Source organism: Oncorhynchus gorbuscha, unplaced genomic scaffold (genome assembly GCF_021184085.1).
Source record: "Oncorhynchus gorbuscha isolate QuinsamMale2020 ecotype Even-year unplaced genomic scaffold, OgorEven_v1.0 Un_scaffold_3354, whole genome shotgun sequence".
Taxonomy (NCBI): Eukaryota; Metazoa; Chordata; class Actinopteri; order Salmoniformes; family Salmonidae; genus Oncorhynchus; species Oncorhynchus gorbuscha.
This window is the reverse complement of record NW_025747614.1, coordinates 1-22,500: the sequence shown is the minus strand read 5'-3', so window position 1 is coordinate 22,500 and position 22,500 is coordinate 1. Positions and strand designations below refer to the sequence as shown.

The 22,500-nt window shown below is 41.7% G+C and overlaps 2 protein-coding genes across 2 annotated transcripts in view; one reads left to right on the top strand and one right to left on the bottom strand.

The window, feature by feature from the left end:
* LOC124027593 (coronin-2B-like) overlaps positions 1–9,444 on the top strand; it is a 34,596-nt gene extending 25,152 nt beyond the window's left edge. Inside the window, 11 exon segments of the mRNA XM_046339960.1 lie at positions 1,680–1,695; positions 1,698–1,795; positions 2,771–2,920; positions 4,197–4,361; positions 4,529–4,645; positions 5,061–5,165; positions 5,780–5,876; positions 7,552–7,664; positions 7,921–8,011; positions 8,294–8,433; positions 9,016–9,444. Coding sequence (XP_046195916.1) covers positions 1,680–1,695; positions 1,698–1,795; positions 2,771–2,920; positions 4,197–4,361; positions 4,529–4,645; positions 5,061–5,165; positions 5,780–5,876; positions 7,552–7,664; positions 7,921–8,011; positions 8,294–8,433; positions 9,016–9,156 — 1,233 coding nt within the window. The 3' untranslated portion in view covers positions 9,157–9,444.
* Positions 9,445–11,978: 2,534 nt separating this feature from the next.
* Positions 11,979–15,565, bottom strand: LOC124027592 (acidic leucine-rich nuclear phosphoprotein 32 family member A-like). The gene is made up of 7 exons (XM_046339959.1): positions 15,554–15,565; positions 14,796–14,946; positions 14,500–14,680; positions 14,040–14,236; positions 13,646–13,758; positions 13,342–13,390; positions 11,979–13,182 (listed from the first exon to the last, which is right to left on the bottom strand). The coding sequence occupies exons 1-7, from the start codon at positions 15,563–15,565 to the stop codon at positions 13,115–13,117; spliced, it is 771 nt and encodes a 256-aa protein (XP_046195915.1). The 3' UTR covers positions 11,979–13,114.
* Positions 15,566–22,500: the final 6,935 nt, after the last annotated feature.

Sequence of the window (22,500 nt, the reverse complement as noted above, 5' to 3'; positions counted from 1 at the left end):
CCTCTGACCTTGACATATGTAGGGCAGTGTTAACTGTTTACATGGCTAGTGTTACTAAATGGTGTCCTCTGACCTTGACATATGTAGGGCAGTGTTAACTGTTTACATGGCTAGTGTTACTAAATGGTGTCCTCTGACCTTGACATATGTAGGGCAGTGTTAACTGTTTACATGGCTAGTGTTACTAAATGGTGTCCTCTGACCTTGACATATGTAGGGCAGTGTTAACTGTTTACATGGCTAGTGTTACTAAATGGTGTCCTCTGACCTTGACATATGTAGGGCAGTGTTAACTGTTTACATGGCTAGTGTTACTAAATGGTGTCCTCTGACCTTGACATATGTAGGGCAGTGTTAACTGTTTACATGGCTAGTGTTACTAAATGGTGTCCTCTGACCTTGACATATGTAGGGCAGTGTTAACTGTTTACATGGCTAGTGTTACTAAATGGTGTCCTCTGACCTTGACATATGTAGGGCAGTGTTAACTGTTTACATGGCTAGTGTTACTAAATGGTGTCCTCTGACCTTGACATATGTAGGGCAGTGTTAACTGTTTACATGGCTAGTGTTACTAAATGGTGTCCTCTGACCTTGACATATGTAGGGCAGTGTTAACTGTTTACATGGCTAGTGTTACTAAATGGTGTCCTCTGACCTTGACATATGTAGGGCAGTGTTAACTGTTTACATGGCTAGTGTTACTAAATGGTGTCCTCTGACCTTGACATATGTAGGGCAGTGTTAACTGTTTACATGGCTAGTGTTACTAAATGGTGTCCTCTGACCTTGACATATGTAGGGCAGTGTTAACTGTTTACATGGCTAGTGTTACTAAATGGTGTCCTCTGACCTTGACATATGTAGGGCAGTGTTAACTGTTTACATGGCTAGTGTTACTAAATGGTGTCCTCTGACCTTGACATATGTAGGGCAGTGTTAACTGTTTACATGGCTAGTGTTACTAAATGGTGTCCTCTGACCTTGACATATGTAGGGCAGTGTTAACTGTTTACATGGCTAGTGTTACTAAAAGGTGTCCTCTGACCTTGACATATGTAGGGCAGTGTTAACTGTTTACATGGCTAGTGATACTAAATGGTGTCCTCTGACCTTGACATATGTAGGGCAGTGTTAACTGCTTACATGGCTAGTGTTACTAAATGGCGTCCTCTGACCTTGACATATGTAGGGCAGTGTTAACTGTTTACATGGCTGGTGTTACTAAGTGGTGTCCTCTGACCTTGACATATGTAGGGCAGTGTTAACTGTTTACATGGCTAGTGTTACTCAGTGGTGTCCTCTGAGGGCTCCCGAGTGGCGCAACAGTCTAAGGCACTGCATCTCAGTGCAAGAGGAATCACTACAGACCCTGGTTCAATTCCTGGCTGTATCACAACTGGCTGTGATTGGGAGTCCCATTGGGTAGTACACAATTGGCCTAGTGCTGTCTGGATTTGGCCAGGGTAGGCCGTCATTGTAAATAAGGATTTGTTCTTAACTGACTTGCCTAGTTAAATAAAGATATATTTTTTAATGACCTTGACATTTGGCCTATATGTGTGATGTCATCATTTGGAAAATACATGGTCATGTTCATATCAGTAATGGTGATAGAAAGCCATTGAAGTCTGTTCTTTCCTCAATATATAATCAGTATGTTTGTTCTTCTGTTTCAGGCGGGCCGCATCGACCCCACCACCCCAAAGTGTGTGGCCACCAAGGCAATGTCCTGGACATCAAATGGAATCCCTTCTTTGAAAACATCATAGCTTCCTGCTCTGAAGATTCCTCTGTGAGTGCACACACACACACACACACACACACACACACACACACACACACACACACACACACACACACACACACACATTACACACACACACACACACACACACACACACACACACACACACACACACACACACACACACACACACACACACACACAGTAAACTGCTGTTTCTGCTGACTCATTAACTGTGCAGCTACAGTTGAAGTCGGACGTTAACATACACCTTAGCCAAATACATTTAAACTCAGTTTTTCACAATTCCTGACATTTAATCATCGTAAAAATTCCCTGTCTGAGGTCAGTTAGGATTACCACTTTATTTTAAGAATGTGAAATGTCAGAATAATAGTAGAGAGAATGATTTATTTCAGATTTGATTTCTTTCATCACATTTCCAGAGTGTCAGAAGTTTACATACACTCAATTTGTATTTGGTAGCATTGCCTTTAAATTGTTAAACTTGGATCAAACGTTTCAGATAGACTTCCACAAGCTTCCCACAATAAGTTGGGTGACTTTTGGCCCATTCCTCCTGACAGAGCTGGTGTAACTGAGTCAGATTTGTAGGCCTCCTTTGCTCACACACGCTTTTTCAGTTCTGCCCACACATTTTCTATAGGATTGAGGTCAGGGCTTTGTGATGGCCACTCCAATACCTTGACTTTGTTGTCTTTAAGCCATTTTACCACAACTTTGTTAGTATGCTTGGGGTCATTGTCCATTTGGAAGAACCATTTGTGACAAAGCTTTAACTTCGCATGTGTGTGTGTGTGTGTGTGTGTGTGTGTGTGTGTGTGTGTGTGTGTGTGTGTGTGTGTGTGTGTGTGTGTGTGTGTGTGTGTGTGTGTGTGTGTGTGTGTGTGTGTGTGTGTGTGTGTGTGTGTGTGTGTGTGTGTGTGTGTGTGTGTGTGTGTGTGTGTGTGTGTGTGTGTGTGTGTGTGTGTGTGTGTGTGTGTGTGTGTGTGTGTGTGCCAGGTACGAGTATGGGAGATCCCAGAGGGAGGGCTGAGGCGGAATATGACAGAGGCCATGATGGAGCTGTATGGACACAGCAGGCGTGTGGGCCTCATCGAGTGGCACCCCACCAGCAGTGGAATCCTCTTCAGTGCTGGCTATGACTATAAGGTATTATCACTTATCACTGGCTAGGACTTTAAGGTATCATTACAGATCACTGGCTATGACTATAAGGTATCATTACAGATCACTGGCTATGACTGTAAGGTATCATCACAGATCACTGGCTACGACTGTAAAGTATCATCACAGATCACTGGCTAGGACTGTAAGGTATCATTACAGATCACTGGCTACTACTGTAAGGTATCATTACAGATCACTGGCTACGACTGTAAAGTATCGTCACAGATCACTGGATAAGAGCGTCTGCTAAATGAATTAAATGTAAATGTAAATGTACTACTGTAAGGTATCATCACAGATCACTGGCTATGACTATAAGGTATTATCACTTATCACTGGCTAGGACTTTAAGGTATCATTACAGATCACTGGCTATGACTTTAAGGTATCATTACAGATCACTGGCTATGACTATAAGGTATCATCACAGATCACTGGCTATGACTATAAGGTATTATCACTTATCACTGGCTAGGACTTTAAGGTATCATTACAGATCACTGGCTATGACTTTAAGGTATCATTACAGATCACTGGCTACTACTGTAAGGTATCATTACAGATCACTGGCTACGACTGTAAGGTATCGTTACAGATCACTGACTACGACTGTAAGGTATCATCACAGATCACTGGCTACTACTGTAAGGTATCATCACAGATCACTGGCTACTACTGTAAGGTATCATCACAGATCACTGGCTAGGACTGTAAGGTATCATCACAGATCACTGGCTAGGACTGTAAGGTATCATCACAGATCACTGGCTACTACTGTAAGGTATCATCACAGATCACTGGCTACGACTGTAAGGTATCATCACAGATCACTGGCTACGACTGTAAAGTATCATCACAGATCACTGGCTAGGACTGTAAGGTATCATTACAGATCACTGGCTACTACTGTAAGGTATCATTACAGATCACTGGCTACGACTGTAAAGTATCATCACAGATCACTGGATAAGAGCGTCTGCTAAATGAATTAAATGTAAATGTAAATGTACTACTGTAAGGTATCATTACAGATCACTGGCTACGACTGTAAGGTATACACAACAGGGTCACATTCATTAGTGCACAACATAGCACAACGTCACAAAACTATTTGTAATAGTACAAACAAAAAAAGTGTTTTTATTGGAGTTCAGGGGAAGTCTTTCCCTATTTCACTCCCTTTTCTTCAAAGATCAGATATGATCTAAGATCAGATCAGAACTGACAGTTGATATGATTCCCTGCCCGTCCCATCCAGATCCTGATCTGGAACCTGGAGATAGGTGAGCCGGTGAAGATGATCGACTGTCACTCTGACGTCATCGTGTGCATGTCCTTCAACACAGACGGCAGCCTGCTGGCCACCAGCTGTAAAGACAAGAAGCTGCGTGTCATCGAGCCGCGCTCCGGGAGAGTCTTACAGGTCAGTCTTACAGCGAGCAGAGAAAGTTTCACTGTCCTTTACAGAGTACATATAAATGAGTGAATATAATGCCCCATTACAGTAGTCTCTGTGTGTTTGTTCCCCACATTTAGAGTGAATATAATGCCCCATTGCAGTAGAGTCTCTGTGTGTTTGTTCCCCACCAGCACGCCAGCTGTAAGAACCACAGGGTGAACAGAGTGGTGTTTCTGGGCAACATGAAGAGGCTGCTAACGACAGGTGTGTCCCGGTGGAACACCAGACAGATTGCACTGTGGGATCAGGTGAGGCAGCCGGGGACCCCCTGCTGGGATGTGGGGCTGAATGTTTCCCCTTGTGTGTGTGTGTGTGTGTGTGTGTGTGTGTGTGTGTGTGTGTGTGTGTGTGTGTGTGTGTGTGTGTGTGTGTGTGTGTGTGTGTGTGTGTGTGTGTGTGTGTGTGTGTGCGTGCGCGTCTTCATGTGTGTGTGTGTGCGTGCGTGCGTGTGAGTGTGTATATGTGCAACTGCACTTGTGTGTATATCCTTAATTAAGGATTGTGTGTGTCCTCAAGTGTGTGTGTTCATGAACAATGTCTGATCCCTGTGTGTGTGTGTGTGTGTGTGTGTGTGTGTGTGTGTGTGTGTGTGTGTGTGTGTGTGTGTGTGTGTGTGTGTGTGTGTGTGTGTGTGTGTGTGTGTGTGTGTGTGTTGTCCCACAGGAGGACCTGTCTATGCCCATGGTAGAAGAGGAGATAGACGGTCTCTCAGGGCTGCTGTTTCCTTTCTATGATGCAGACACACACATGCTGTACCTGGCAGGAAAGGTGAGCACTGCCCCTTACACAACACAATGAACAGTGTGAACATGAGTGTGGACTCTTTTTTTAAAGACAAATTAGTCATTTGATTGGTTTAGGTAGATGTGAGACGTCATTTGATTGGTTTAAGTAGATGTGAGACGTCATTTGATTGGTTTAGGTAGATGTGAGACGTCATTTGATTGGTTTAGGTAGATGTGAGACGTCATTTGATTGGTTTAAGTAGATGTGAGACGTCATTTGATTGGTTTAGGTAGATGATTTGATTGGTTTAGAGATGTGAGACATCATTTGATTGGTTTAGGTAGATGTGAGACGTCATTTGATTGGTTTAAGGATTTGAGACGTCATTTGAGATGATGAGACGTCATTTGATTGGTTTAGGTAGATGTGAGACGTCATTTGATTGGTTTAAGTAGATGCGAGACCATAGTGTATCCAAACCGTTAACTCGTTAACCAAAAAGATTGTTAAATAGTATTTCCCTGATTCAATGCTGGTATTCCCTTTCTGTTTCGTCAACAACCCCTGTCAGGAACAGTGAGGGTAAAACATATATGTACATGTACAGGAAGACATCTGGGTCAGATAGTAAACAAATACATCCATTCCATTCACAGGGCGATGGCAACATCCGTTACTATGAGATCACCACAGAGAAGCCATACCTGCAGTATCTCATGGAGTTCCGCTCCCCTGCCCCACAGAAAGGCCTTGGTAAGTGACAGACTCACCGGGGGACGACGCTTACAGACAGAGACCAAGGGTTTGGGTTTGTTTGCTCAGCCACATCTTAGCTTTCATTCAGTAATGTTGGTGCTCTTTTTCTGAGTGAAAAATTGTGTATAAAAAATCTATGGAAATGCATCAATGATTTAAAAGAGTAATGTTGAACATTAACATCACTGTGGTGATGTCTAAGGTAATGTTATACAGTACCATCACTATGGTAATGTCTAAGGTAATATTATACAGTAACACCACTATGGTAATGTTATACAGTAACACCACTATGGTAATGTTATACAGTAACACCACTATGGTAATGTTATACAGTAACACCACTATGGTAATGTTATACAGTAACATCACTATGGTAATGTTATACAGTAACATCACTATGGTAATGTTATACAGTAACATCACTATGGTGATGTCTAAGGTAATGTTATACAGTAACACCACTATGGTAATGTTATACAGTAACACCACTATGGTGATGTCTAAGGTAATGTTATACAGTAACATCACTATGGTAATGTTATACAGTAACATCACTATGGTGATGTCTAAGGTAATGTTATACAGTAACACCATTATGGTAATGTTATACAGTAACATCACTATGGTGATGTCTAAGGTAATGTTATACAGTAACACCATTATGGTAATGTTATACAGTAACACCACTATGGTAATGTTATACAGTAACATCACTATGGTGATGTCTAAGGTAATGTTATACAGTAACACCATTATGGTAATGTTATACAGTAACATCACTATGGTAATGTTATACAGTAACATCACTATGGTAATGTTATACAGTAACATCACTATGGTAATGTTATACAGTAACACCATTATCTTAATGTTATACAGTAACACCACTATGGTAATGTTATACAGTAACACCATTATGGTAATGTTATACAGTAACACCACTATGGTAATGTTATCACAGTAACATACAGTAACATCACTATGGTGATGTCTAAGGTAATGTTATACAGTAACACCATTATGGTAATGTTATACAGTAACATCACTATGGTAATGTTATACAGTAACATCACTATGGTAATGTTATACAGTAACATCACTGTGGTGATGTCAGTAACACCATTATGGTAATGTTATACAGTAACATCACTATGGTAATGTTATACAGTAACATCACTATGGTAATGTTATACAGTAACATCACTGTGGTGATGTCTAAGGTAATGTTATACAGTAACATCACTATGGTAATGTTATACAGTAACATCACTATGGTGATGTCTAAGGTAATGTTATACAGTAACATCACTATGGTGATGTCTAAGGTAATGTTATACAGTAACACCATTATGGTAACAGTAACATCACTATGGTAATGTTATACAGTAACATCACTATAGTGATGTCTAAGGTAATGTTATACAGTAGCAGGACTAAGGTAATGTTATACAGTAACAGGACTATGGTGATGTTTAAGGTAATGTTATTCAGTAGCAGGACTATGGTGATGTCTAAGGTAATGTTATTCAGTAGCAGGACTATGGTGATGTTATTCAGTAGCAGGACTATGGTGATGTTTAAGGTAATGTTATACAGTAACATCACTATGGTAATGTTATTCAGTAGCAGGACTATGGTGATGTTTAAGGTACCTCCATTCCCTCCACAGGTGTGATGCCTAAACATGGGCTGGACGTAACGGCCTGCGAGGTGTTTCGCTTCTACAAGCTGGTGACGCTGAAGGGGCTGATCGAGCCCATCTCCATGATAGTACCAAGGAGGGTCAGTGCGGATGCCCTTCTCCCTCTCACTTCATATAGCACTGTTTCTCGATCCATACCTGGAAAGACCTTGGGGTGTGTGCACATATTTGTTACAGCCCTGCACTAACACACCTCATTCATCTTATCTAGGGCAGTTGAATCAGATTACATGTTGAATCCGTGCAGGGTCGGAACAAACATGTACACCCTTGGGAATAAACAGAGATCTTAAAGTATTGGAACATGCTCTCAGTCTGTCTCTCCTGGTGTTGCAGTCAGAGACATACCAGGAGGACATCTATCCAATGACGGCAGGGACCGAGCCTGCCCTCTCAGCCAATGACTGGTTGAGTGGTATCAACCGAGGTACAGTGCATGCCACATGTATCTGTAGTTTGAATATTCAGCACACCTTATGATATAGTCCTAGTAGTGGGAGAGGAAATGTTTACATCAATTTATAGTGTGTGTGTACTGTACATAGCAGATTTTCATGAAGTTCGTGTGTGTGTGTGTGTGTGTGTGTGTGTGTGTGTGTGTGTGTGTGTGTGTGTGTGTGTGTGTGTGTGTGTGTGTGTGTGTGTGTGTGTGTGTGTGTGTGTGTGTGTGTGTGCGTGTGTGTGTGTGTGTGTGTGTGTGTGTGTGCAGACCCAGTGTTAATGTCCCTGAAGAAGGGCTACCAGAAGCCCAACCAGCTGGTGTTCAAGGCACCGGTGAAGGAAAAGAAAGGTGTGGTGGTCAACGGCATTGACCTGCTGGAAAACGTACCACCCAGGACAGAGAACGAGGTGTGTTCATCAGATAACTGTAGATGGAGGTATGGGTGGATGAATGGATAAATGAAAAGAGAAGGAAGAAGGTTAGTTGGTGGGTGGTGAGTGAGTGTATTAAACACTACTTGGAATGGGGTGCAAATGCTCAAATGACTTCCTGAGCACAATTACAGACTATGGTCTATAGCCTGTTATCTTTGTGGACCTGAGCCCTCTGTTCTGTAGTTCCTGGGGATGTTCTACAGGACACTATATGACCCTGATCCCTCTGTTCTGTAGTTCCTGGGGATGTTCTACAGGACACTCTATGACCCTGATCCCTCTATTCTGTAGTTCCTGGGGATGTTCTACAGGACACTCTATGACCCTGATCCCTCTGTTCTGTAGTTCCTGGGGATGTTCTACAGGACACTCTATGACCCTGATCCCTCTGTTCTGTAGTTCCTGGGGGGATGTTCTACAGGGGACACTACAGGACACTCTATGGCCTCCCTCTATTCTGTATCCTGGGGATGTTCTGTTCTGTCCCTCTGTTCTGTTCCTGGGGATGTTCTACAGGACACTACATGACCCTGATCCCTCTGTTCTGTTCTGTAGCTACTGAGGATGTTCTTCAGGCAGCAGGAGGAGCTGAGAAAGCTGAAGGAGGAGCTGAACACCAAGGACGTTAAAATACGCCAGCTGGAGCTGGAACTCAACAACCTGAGGAACGTCAGCCCCGTTGGAAACGATGTCTGACCTCTGATCTCTAGCTTATGGCACCACCATCACCACCATGCCACGTCCAGCGTCCTCCCTCCCTTTCATCGTGTATCATTTGTACTTCCTGTTGCAATTGATAATGTAATAGCCACCAGATAATGTAAATACTGATTATAACGTTTGTGTAACAATTTTTGTTATCGATAATGTCATCATATTGACATCACTGTTAAATCCCTCAATTGATAATATAATAACCAACTGGTAATGTATTTTATTGTTATAAGATTTTTTTAAAATTCTGTTGATAGATGTATCCTGATATCCGGTTTGGTTTCATTATGATTAATTATTACATCATCACTCGCAATACACCCTCCCCCTATTGCAGAGCACCATCAGTGTTTCCCAGGGGTCCTCACACCCCACCTGCCATGTCATGCCATGCCCCTCTGAGTCCACCTGGCAAAGCCTTTGTCATCACCCAGAAATGCCACCCCCAAATCCTCCAACGTCCACCCTACCATCGCCAGAGACTAACCTGGGGAAAGAGATTGACTTCCCCTCCTCCACCAATCCTCCCCATGGTCTACCCAGAAAGCTGCAACATCTCAACCTCCACCCTACCATCGCCAGAGACTAACCTGGGGAAAGAGATTGACTTCCCCCTCCTCCACCAATCCTCCCCCATGGTCTACCCACTGCAAACCAACTCACAGCAAAGCTGCAACATCTCAACCTCCACCCTACCATCGCCAGAGACTAACCTGGGGAAAGAGATTGACTTCCCCCTTCTCCACCAATCCTCCCCCATGGTCTACCCACTGCAAACCAACTCACAGCAAAGCTGCAACATCTCAACCTCCCAGTGGAAGAGTCTTCTACTAGTTCCAACTACTGTGGATGATGCATTTTACAGGGACATGAATGAGGATGATGTGTTTTACAGGGACATGAATGAGGATGATGTGTTTTACAGGGACATGAATGAGGATGATGTGTTTTACAGGGACAAGAATGAGGATGATGTGTTTTACAGGGACATGAATGAGGATGATGTGTTTTACAGGGACATGAATGAGGATGATGTGTTTTACAGGGACATGAATGAGGTGTATTTCAAGACAGTTTTTTTTCTTCATCTCCTAAGAATGTGTTGTCTGTAAAAAGCTGCAGCTCTGGCTCAGCCTGGCATACAGCAACCCAGATGTAGTCTTAATGGGCAGTTTGTCTGTCGCCTCAGACATTATCTTTAGGAGACGTTTTGTTAGAAAATGTATTATTGTTACTATTTATTTGTTATATTTGATGTTTCTAGCTAACTCTTTATGCAGAAACATTCATCTCATGTCTTTGGGAGAAATCGTGGTCATGAAAATGATGGCTGACACACTTGTGGTTGAATTATGTTTTCACCCAAATGGTGGCAATTTGTCTGAGACCGTATACTCAAACACATCCTGTATTCTCTTGATTGAATCAACACCATACTCAAACACATCCTGTATTCTCTTGATTGAATCAACACCATACTCAAACACATCCTGTATTCTCTTGATTGAATCAACACCATACTGTTTTCACCCAAATGGTGGAATCAATTTTGTCTGAGACCTTGATTGAATACTCAAACACATCCTGTATTCTCTTGATTGAATCAACACTCAAATCTGGTCAATTGGAATATTAGTCAACATGAAATGAGGTTTTGTACGTAACAGTACATCAAACCTGAAATATTAATACAATATTTGTCTTTATACCTTTCAGCTACGAATATTCTATTTCAGAAAGTGCCCAACATTGTTAATCTGTGGTGTTCCACATGATCCATTCCTCTCAAGTTAAGACTCTCTGATATTTCCTGTAGTTCAGGTTACCTATACTATACCTCTAGAGAGGAATCATATGTACCATTGTCATAATATTGTCATAATCGGTAACATACTCTGCAGGGGTTGACTGACTAAATGAATGAAACAGTGATATTTCTTACACAAGGTAATTATTTACATCTTTACCCCTAACATACACCTTGTAAAGACCCCCGTTCCCATCCCATCAAATGTTATACTGTAATCCTTATCCAATGAGGACACCTAGGAAACAAATGTAGGTAGAGTAGCGTGGTTGCCAGGTGTTTCATTTTGCTTTAGCAAACTCCCCAGGCATTCATTGTCATGCCATATGGACATGGGAGAAGTTGCCTTAAGCTCTTACAGGTGTGGGTGGCTAGCACCAGGCTATAGGCACAGCACCCGGTGGGCATCTAGACAGGCAACAGTGAAGGTGAACATGGTGGATAAGGTCAGGTCAGCCCGTAGAGAGTGACAGAGGTCTCAAGTGGCGTAAAGGAGGGGATTCAGTGTGTTGCTATGGTGAACAACAAACAGCAGTATGCAAGGTGAGTGATAAACACTGCAGTATTGTTGGAATGGGAGGATAACAAACCATTTGGTGGAGATGATGATGATGGCCTATAGGTGTAGTAAATATTGGTCGATAACCATCTAAATGCCTAGTTGTACTATGTGCTGATGAAACTGTGCAGAATGACAATTCTCTCAGAAAGACAGAACTGTGTACTGGGTCAGTTGGCCTACAATACATCTTGTTTCACCTCATTGATCTACAAGTCCCAACAACTAATATCAATTTGTCAAGTTAATGCAATAAGTGGATAAACCAGATGATTCCCTTTCAGCCTGAACTACCTGGGTTCTCCACATGATGTCAGTAGTAGGCTGCAGTACGTTAGGAAGCAGGTACAAGGTAGCACAACCATCTGGGATGATCAAAAACACTGTCAACTATTAGATGACGATGTAAGCAATTCAAAAAAGACCACAAACCACAACTTGTATAAAAAAAAAATATTTATTGAAGTGAGAGGGAGGAAATGAAAAGTTTGTCTCATGGTAAGGAATTAGCTTTGATGACAGTGGGTTAAACATGTAAGGGGAACATGACTGAGGTAGGTCTATCTGACCAGGAACTGCCCTATGGTTTAACAAAAGAAAATGCAAAAGGTGTTTTCTTTGCACATTGCCCAGCGGTGTCTTATATAGGTGGGGAACGAATATGGACTCCAAGAGTTGGACAGCAATAACACATTTGGATTCAGTGAGTATTTCTGTGAATATAATTTGGTGAAAATGGAAATCGTGTACCAGATTCAATTAGCCTATTTTAGGGTACGGCTGCACAGATATTCAATATCTTACTACAGTTCATCGTTACAATTAATTAAGTGTAAATGTCTGCCATTATCAAAGAGTAATAGACAAAAAATAGATTTGGTCAGTATTTACAAATAACAGGTCATTTCCGAACTATCAAAGCTAGGGGTTAAGGAGAAGCATTGTGACAAAGGCAGACATTCTTTACTCTGCTTAAAAAGATGCCCTGTATACAGTCCATTCTATGAACGTTTAAACACCCGTTCCATGATGAAAACAGCACATACAACGACACACGGATGACGCCACAAAACGCTTCATGTCCACTGAAAGAAAAAGACAGCGAATAAGAAACGGGTATAGGAAACTGTCATACTTCAAATCCAGTAGTCGACTTTAAAATCTATTTCAGACATGCACTTCTAAAAGGTTTTTTGGTAAGTTTGTCTCTTTAAATACATAAATCATCATCAGAAATCTGTTTCCACAGGAAGGTATCAATATCACTGAGAAAACAAAACCTTTACAAAGGTTAGAGCGAATAACAGCGGGACTTTTAGGAAATGTTCTCTTCTGCCCTTCCAGTGGTTTGCAGGGGACAGATATGAGTCGAATACAAGGAATCAAAAAAGGTACAACAAAAAAAATATAAGAAAAAAATAATAAAATGTCAACTTGTTTCCTTACACCAACCCTTTACCCAGCTGGCCCATGACACTACCCATGCCTACTGCAATATATGACAACTGACAAATACAGGGGGATACAAGGTTAAAACAGTCTGATCAGAACATAGCTTGGTGATGAGCACATCCTCAGTCATCTTCCTCCTCCTCTGCTTCCTCGTCTAGATCTCTTTTCCTCTTCAGACCTCGCTCCTCTTCTAGGAAAACAAGTCAATGGTCACGTTCAACAGGAAAGCATTCAGTTTGGTTTTTAAGTAGACATGTTATTTTTTTTAAATCAGTCCCAATATCAAAGCTACACACGATACTGTGACCTTGTGCATTTGGTGACAGCAGTGAGATTCCACCACACTCACCTTCGTTATCCTCATCACTCTCCTTGCCGTCCAACTCCTCCTCTTCCTCCTAAGAGGAGACAAATGCAGATCAGAATCTCCCTTGTCATGTGCCCTGGGTCATATTCAAATAATGATGTCACAGTGCAGTGGTTGAGATGCACCTTCTGGTTAGTAAAACATCAGCCCAGTCTACATCACTAAAGTCATAAGATCATTTTGTGTGGCCTTTTATTCATTACTTTTTTTTTTTAATCATTGAACTTATCATGCAGGCGTCGATCAAGATAAAAGTATCATTGCAGCCCCATCCATAATGTTTCACCTCTCCACTTAGGTCCTCCTCTTCCTCTTCTTCACCTTCCTCATCGTCATCATCCTCCTCTTTTCTTGGTGGGGCATCTTCGTCCTCATCCTCTTCCTCCTCCTCGTCTACCTCTGCAGTTGAAAATAGAATTAGCCTATTAAGGTGATCAAAAAAATGCATAAGGGCCACTACAACGTTACAATAGTTATAATGCAACTCATTCACTGCAGCCACTTGGTATAATACCGTTGTTACAAAAGGAATCTTTGAACAACAACATGAACATAATGACCATTAGAAAAACACAAAAGGTCATGTCAGAGCTCTATGGGTTCATATCCATCCGTCAAATCACAGCCCAATCAGAATATTATTTACCAACGTTTTAAACAATATGGATCTTAAATCGTACCGTCACTGTCATCGTCATCATCCAGTCCCTCCACATAGGCCTCTGCGTCCGAATCGGGCGCCTCCTTGTCGTCTTTGTCATAGCCGTCCAGGTACGTCAACTGGGGGAGGAGCTTGAACACGTTGTCTCTGTAGTCGTTGAGGTTGGTCACCTCGCAGTTGAACAAGTCTAAGCTTTTGAGGGTCTCTAATTTTTTTCTGTGAAAGGAGAGAAGTCTTCATGATGAAATATGAATATTTAGGCTTAGTTTGTTTTCTTTAATACTGACTACTCTAACTAGATTATAATATACACTATGGAGGTTTAGTTGCTAATTGTTTACCTCAAAGCTTTACATACAAGTTATGGAGGTACATTTGATGAATGATGTATTTTCTGGACAATGTTATGTCCATTTAGGGTTCCCTTTCAGACCCAATAGCACCTTGAGGCACGAGTTCAGTATAGTATATATACATACAGAGCTACTATGTTGTCATGACACCCACTGCATACCAGAGGTTCTATCGTGCTGAGGTCTTTCATTTTGTTGCCACTGAGGTTTAGATGTGTGAGGTTTGGACATTTCTCCGCCAGTACGTCCAGCCCACCTGAGATCCTGTTGTCGCTGAGTTCAAGCTGAGGAGAAAATAATGCAACAACTATATGAGCAGAGTAATAACAGAACATCCATAAAACAGATTTTCACTTTACTGCACAAAGTGCTAATAGCATGGCAACAATAATATTTTTTATTTTTATTTTTAGAAAACCAACTTTTTTTCAGCTTGTTCAGCTTCGGCAAGTTGGAGACCGACGTCAGCCCAACGTTGATTGTGCTTAGAAATTCCAACTCTTCAAATTCATCTGTGAGGCCCTCAATTTTGCCTTCGTTTGAGCGACAGTTATCAAGCACCAGTTCTTTCACCTGGAAAACAAGAGGAATAGGAAATGTAAAATGATTCTTTACTCCAAATGTGTAACTACAGTATGTCTGTAGTTTGAGGGAGGGCGGTCCCAAAGCAACAGAGTCTGCATAAAGCTACATTTGACAGCAGAGGAGGCTGGTGGTAGGAGCTATAGGAGGACGGGCTCATTGGAATGGCGGGAACGGAACGCTATCAAACACATCGAATCCACATGTTTGACCCTGTTCCATTTATTCCAATCCAATGAGCCCGTCCTGCTATAGCTCTTCCTACCAGCCTCCTCTGACACTGGTCTAGTGCAGAAAATGTTACATAACAGATGGTATGTGTTGCTTGAGCTTTAATGAATTGATCATTTATTAAACATAGTAGTCAGAATCTGGGTGGTAGTTTCAGGTAACTTGTTTGTTCCACGGATCACTATTTGGTAAATACATGGAGGTGATTTCTCACAGGAACGTACATGTAGTAATGTAGTAATACACATTTAGATTGAACTCACTTTAAACATATCTGATTAATATGATAGTACCCAGCTTGTACACTCCTCTGCAATTCACACATTTTGGGGACACAATGCAGACTAATGTTTTGCACAGGACTCACCTGGATTCTCATTAGTGTCCTAAAAGGACAATGACCAATATTAATATTTTTAAATTGGTACCGCTGCTTGTATTCCATTGTCATAGTCAGCTCATAGGAAAACACAGACACCTCTGGTATATTAAATGTGCCATGAAAACATCTTCTGTTCACGGGTGAAATTAACATTATGCTGAGTGGACACCATTGGCATTATATTATACCCTGGATGAGACCATCTGTGCTGCTGGTGAGAGCCAAATCCGAAAATTATGCACGTATTACGCACGTAACAAATTCGACTAAATAGGGGTAAACTACGCACAATGATCGACGTGTGGGTGTATTTTGTCGATTTTCATTGCTCTAAAAGCGAAAACAACCTGCTACGAGTCGTGCAATGGGTCATCAAGCGAGTAGGAGGGGCTGCCGATTGGAAGTTGGCTGGGTTGGCAGCAGGCGTAAGAAAACCAATCGTTACATTATGGCTTACTCATAAAGAGTTGACGATTTGGATTGTAGCCTACTGCAATATGTTTAAAGGTATGCAGGAAAAAGTTGTTATCGTCCGTGTTAAATGAACGCACAGCAATGTACACGGTATCTTCGATAGAAACCGTTGCCTTTGTTTCTCGGTAAAATGGCGGCTTGTCCTAGATCTTGAAACTGGAGCACCGCAGCCAGAAATTGCCTGTCGGTTTTTATGTGCTTAGCTTGACAGAAAATTATTCTCTATTGTTTGATACTGAAACCAGGGTCAAACTCGTCGTTTTACAAGTGGGAATCCAAGCATGCGAATAGCCTATGCAACCAAACGAGTTATAATGTATAACATTGTAACATGCTTTTTAAAATTCTTATTCGGCAATAGTCTCATGATATTCTCTGAATGTGCACCTTGTTTAGAATATGAGCCGAGATAGATGTTTCTTGACTAAAATCCTAGGACGGACAAAACCTTTTCATTGCGGTTTTAAATGAGTTGTGTAGGCTATGTACTTAACGTTACTAAGACCTAGGCTGTTATAACAAATACAAAAAGTAGGCCCAGCCTACCATGCACGGTAGATAAAGCCTTCCCAACGAATGATACACACGTCTATTTGACAGTCTAGGAATTAGCCTTTGGATAAACAATCCGTAGGCAGAGCAGGTCGGTTACCAAACCATTTCCAATAGGTATAGCCTGTGCTGCGTAATAAGTTGTGAGCGAGCAATCGCCAGGGTACCAAGGACATTGTGTAGCCTATGCATGTGCTAAAATAGTAACGTTAATTGTATGAGAACTGACAATGAATTAGCTGAAATGAGGCTATGAATGCGCCTTGTTGATGGGAAGGAAAAGGGCGCGTTCAGGACTACAAAGTTACCATTAGGCAATATGGCTCACGCTTGCCTTTTAAATACAGATATGAAAATTAGGTGTATTGGTGCATTATCACCAACTGCACTTTCAGACATGCTTCCTTCTAATCGTGTTAAGTTGGCTACGAAGTCTAGAGCGGCAATTACGGTGATAAATATCAGCAACAATGTAACAAACTGCTCCGGTGAAGGCAACATTGCTAACTCACGAAGAAAACTTTGTAACCCTTGCATATCACACCATCATTAAAACAATTGCAAACAATACGATCTCAACGTTAGCTTACATCAGATGGCGTGCGATTCCGCAATTCTAGATGAATTCTTTTCTTCATATCCATCTTGAGAAAACCAGTCCACCGATTTTATAAACAAAGTATACAGACGTAAAAGTATTTTTTTTACTGAAATTGCAACTACTACTCCTTGAACAGACTGCTGTTGTTCATTCAAACTTGATCTCCTCGGTAGGCGGGAATGTGAGTTGGGATTGTCGTCACCATTGACCAATTACAATCGCCAACAAAAAGGGGACAGGATTTACAAAAGATCACCCACCAATAAAAGGCGATTATGAAATTGGGTGGGGTTTTCTACACAATGTTTGGTTGTATGTTCAGTATTTAAGTTGACATCTAAAGTATGTACACATCAACATTGAAATATGTCCATCAAGATTTACTTAGCACACAACTAAATGATGAAATGTGGCTTAATTAGTGAGGATCCTCCTTAGCAATTCATTTAGATATTGTCAAAATGTTGCCTTAATTTTGAAGTAGGTTATGGACATCTTCAACGATGGGCTAATTACGCACGCAGGTGCGGTGCTTAAAACCTTTCAATCGACGTTTTTGACATCTTCCTCATTTTATCATTGTGAGTTTCGGCGAGTCTGCTGCCAACATCATTTTGGCTTTGGGCCTTGGCCACAACATCATAATTATATAAGTACGCCGTTATGCACTAGACCCGTTTCCCGACACAGGCTAATGAAGAAAGAGCAGCATGCAACTGCGGCAACATCTGGTGACTTGTAAGCCTCGCCGTAGTGGTTTATGCATAGCCAAACTCCTGTTTTTGTATATCGAAGAATGTGTGGAATGCAGGATTGTTGCCACCAAAATTTATTGACACACCGAAACCACACACATTACAAAGTGGTCGCATCAGAGACCCCCATTGCCGCCATTACATGTGATGGATTGAAACCATGGTCTCACCACATATCCCAACCAGTTACTGCAATTGTGTAGGTAGGCTACATTGACTTCCGCATCTCTTATGAACCAACAATCATGCACTGGTGATGGAGAAAAACAAGGTCACCTGACTTGGCTACGCCGGCGCCATCTTGCCAGCAAAATGCAATACAGTGAAATGTAATTTATTGATGATTAAAACGAACAAAAATCATTAACATTACCTATCATTGAGGTCAGTTCTGTATGGCGCTCCGACATTGCTTTAAAAAGCATGGAAAACGTAAAGCTTTACGCGCTACTAATTGTTTTTTCTCAAATGCACCGACTTTGCTGGCTGAGAGAACACATTTGATGAGAAGCTGTCGCTCATGTCATGTACATTTCAGGTCATTTCGTTCTCGACAGTCTTCTTCCACTTTCCTGGCCAGTTTCCGCACCGTGCCTGCAGGATCATTTGGAACCATTTTTGGGTATTGCTGTTTGTCGCATTTGCCAGCACCATATTTCCGCTGGGTGTGTCCCTCTGACTATATGCCCTTGTTCTGCCTTGAATGTGAGAAGAGAACTGCATACTGCGTGTTTCTTGTGCGCAGAGCAGTTTTCCACGTCGCTCGACCTTTCCCGCAACCATCTCTCCCTCCCTTGCTCTGAATAGAGCTCAAACTCAAACATTTCCGCTTGAGACGAGGGGAATAGGCAGGCTCGTTTGTAGGAAAATAGCAACATCAGGTAACTCTATCAGGTCAGGTTGCTCTAATGATGTGTACATTTGTAGCAACATCGTATTATAGTAGCCTACTTTTGTAAATGCACTTACAAAAAAAGCCTACTTGCCTATTTAGAGGAGTGGCCGGTTTTGGTTACACGAGGAATATGTTTCTTAATATAGCTAACACTTATGTAGCTAAGGCTAAACTGGAGCCAAACATTCTAATTTCTAGGCTTCTATTACTAAACAGCATAACTCCAGTAGGCTACTTTGTAGGAATGACCTTGTTACTACACAGGTATACGACAATTGGAGGAAACATACATAATGCAGCCTGTATGCTATCTTTAACGGCACTCCCATCTATTTTGGTTTGAACTGAAACAACGTTACAGGAGTAGCCCCCTGGCACACTATGAATACAGGTTGAATGGTGGCCTAGAGTTAACAAATGAACATTTACGAGTACTACGTGTGTATGCATGAAAGATGCCACTTCCCAAATGTAATGTTTTAATTCCAAAGGCCCAGATGCATTGCAGTCCTTCCTCCTACCTAGCAGGTAATACAACTGAGTGTGATGTAGTCGTTTTGATTCAAGTTGATTCAGGACCTACACAAAGACAGTTTTGTAGCCTATAGGCCTATACTAAGAGCTTAGGACATTTCGTTTTTTACATAGGCCTAGTTGTCATGTTGCAACTTGCTTGACTAGATACATTTTGCTTCAATAAGCCTATCAAGCTCATGTATTCACATTTAGGCTGTTAAATCACAGCTGCACAGCTCCACACCATTGCCATCTAGTGGTGGATACAGTGCCTTGCCTACTTTATTTCTATGTAGCAGACAGGCAGCATTAGGTCATTATTATATATCAGCAGGGTATGATATGTCTTATATAAGAGCTGGAAGCACCAGAAGGAAATGTGCCAGCCCAGTATGGCTGCAAGAGCACAACTTTAAATGGTTGGGGGTAACATAGCAATTATTGGAGGATGAAGCAGCCATGTGTTTTTATTTAACCAGGCAAGTCAGTTAAGAACAAATTCTTATTTACAATGACAGCCTACCACGGCCAAACCTGGATGATGCTGGGCCAATTGTGGGCTGCCCTATGGGACTTCCAATCACAGCCGGTTGTGATACAGCCTGGAATCGAAGCAGGGTCTGTAGTGACGCCTCTAGCACTGACATGCAGTACCTTAGACCGTTGAACCAGGGTCTGTAGTGACGCCTCTAGCACTGAGATGCAGTGCCTTAGACCGTTGAACCAGGGTCTGTAGTGACGCCTCTAGCACTGAGATGCAGTGGTGCCTTAGACTGCAGCGCCACTGGGAGCCTCTCTTCTGGTAAAAATATTTTACTATAACACTATACTTTGTCAGGCCTCAATATGTTCAGAACTATTCTCTACCCTAAGGCTTTAAAGTTGACCTGCTGGTTTAAAAAATACTTTAACTCTAAAGTGGATTTTTTTTAAATCCAGAAATCAGAGACATTTCACACATAAGGTCTAAAAATGAACAATCTTTCACTTTGAAAGTATGTTGTCCTTTTTTATGCACTAGACCAGTGGTTCCCCACAGTTTTCGGTTACTGTACCACCAACTGAATTCTGCTCTGCCTGGAGTACCCCTGAAGTACCCCTTCATGTGCATTTTACCAGTAGGCCTATGGTCTCATGAGTCTTCTCAAGTACCCCCTGTGGATAGACCAGGTACCCCCAGGGGTCCTAGTAGCCTTATTTGAGAACCACTGCACCCTACCATATGTAGGGATCATTTCTATCCACTAGATGGAACCTTAGGGTAGAGAATCGTTTTGAACATAATGAGACCTGACAAAGTATAATGTTGTAGTAAAATAATTTTACCAGAAGAGGGGGGTGTTGATGAGGAAACACGATTATGGTGAAGCGCCCTTATAAACATATAGAGGGGACACATACCCCAAAACATTTGTGAGGAGCTGACCAATGGAAACAAAGTCACACACTATGTATAGTCTACTATCAAACATGCAACGTTGGTAACCAGGGAAAGTGAAGTGTTCTGCAAATGATTATTCATTCAGTACATTTAGAAATGTCCAAATCAATGACAGTGTAAGATGATCAATTGTATAAATATTGGATCCTATGTCAGAAGATAAAGTTGCTAATTTTGAGGCATAACACTAATGTCACTTCCATGTATATTTTGAGAGTTATAACCTAAAGCTTGGGGTATCAGTGGACTCTTCCTCATACCAACGTGGGATCCAGAAAAAAAAAAAAGATCATCTGCGGTTGCCGGTTTGAATCCCCAAGCTGATGGGGGAATCTGGAGGGTCCTTCAAAATCCCATGAGCTAACTACCGCCATTGTACCCTTTAACCCCAAAACTGGTCCAGTCTGTCCCTTGTTCTGACCCCTACTTCTCTATGTGTATATACAGTACTGCATGTGTACGCCCACCTGGGAGAAGGGGATATACAATAGATATTTCTGTTGCAAAATGGACTAATAAAGTTCTCTTTATAAGAGGAGAAAATTCTCTCCGTCCACCACATGTATGGTAGCCTATATTTGAACTATTTGAATGTCTTACCAACACAACAAATCTTCTGACCCCTATTTTTCTAAATAATTAGCTGAGGATCCTCTTCTGCTAAATTCAAGTGATGTGCATATCTGAGAACAATGGTAGGAGCCAGGAGAAGGTTCTATGGTTCACGGGGTAACTCAAGTTGCTCTACATTCATTATTCATATTAATTGATTCTGGCAGTTTTGAGGACAGCGCCCTGTAATGCAACACCCATGGAGGACAGGGATGAGAAATGCACACTAATTTCCTTTGACATGCATACTAAAGAGCCCATTTAATAGTCACACGACGAGCTTGCACACAAGACCCTAGTGAAAGGAAATGTACATCTTATAGTACAATGGTTATAAACCCACTACCCCAGTGAATGTTGTCCAGTTCTCTTGTTTTGTTTAAGTTTATACATCTTCCTATCACGGCTCAGGAGAAGACCCAGACCGTTTCAAAGTAACAACAGTTTATTACACAAACGGGGCAGGCCAACGACAGGTCAAGGGCAGGCAGAGGTCAGTAATCCAGAACAGAGTCGAAAGGTACAGAACGGCAGGCAGGATGGTCAAAAACTGGGAAAGCTGGAAAACAGGCACTAGTGCAAGACAGACACATGGAAACCCACTGGTAGGCTTGACAAAACAAAACAAATCGACAGACAGAGAACACAGTATAAATACACAGGGGATATTGGGGAGAGGCAGAGACAGGGAGAGAGATGTGTATAGAGGTAGTAGATAACAGTGATTGTAGGAGAGGTGTGTATAGAGGTAGTAGATAACAGTGATTGTAGGGAGAGGTGTGTATAGAGATAGTAGATAACAGTGATTGTAGGAGAGGGTGTGTATAGAGGTAGTAGATAACAGTGATTGTAGGAGAGGTGTGTATAGAGGTAGTAGATAACAGTGATTGTAGGAGAGGTGTGTAATAGAGGTAGTAGATAACAGTGATTGTAGGAGAGGGTGTGTAGAGGTAGTAGATAACAGTGATTGTAGGAGAGGTGTGTATAGAGGTAGTAGATAACAGTGATTGTAGGAGAGGTGTGTATAGAGGTAGTAGATAACAGTGATTGTAGGAGAGGTGTGTAGATGGCTAGATTGATTTGTTT

Bases quoted from the DNA above. Each gene is read 5' to 3' on its own strand.
- LOC124027592 (XM_046339959.1), bottom strand. The intron at 14,237-14,499 runs GTATGTATATAT...CTCCTTTCACAG, and splicing joins CATGACAACATAGTAGCTCT to AAAAAAATTAGAGACCCTCA. The intron at 13,759-14,039 runs GTACGATTTAAG...TTTCAACTGCAG, and splicing joins TGATGACGATGACAGTGACG to AGGTAGACGAGGAGGAGGAA.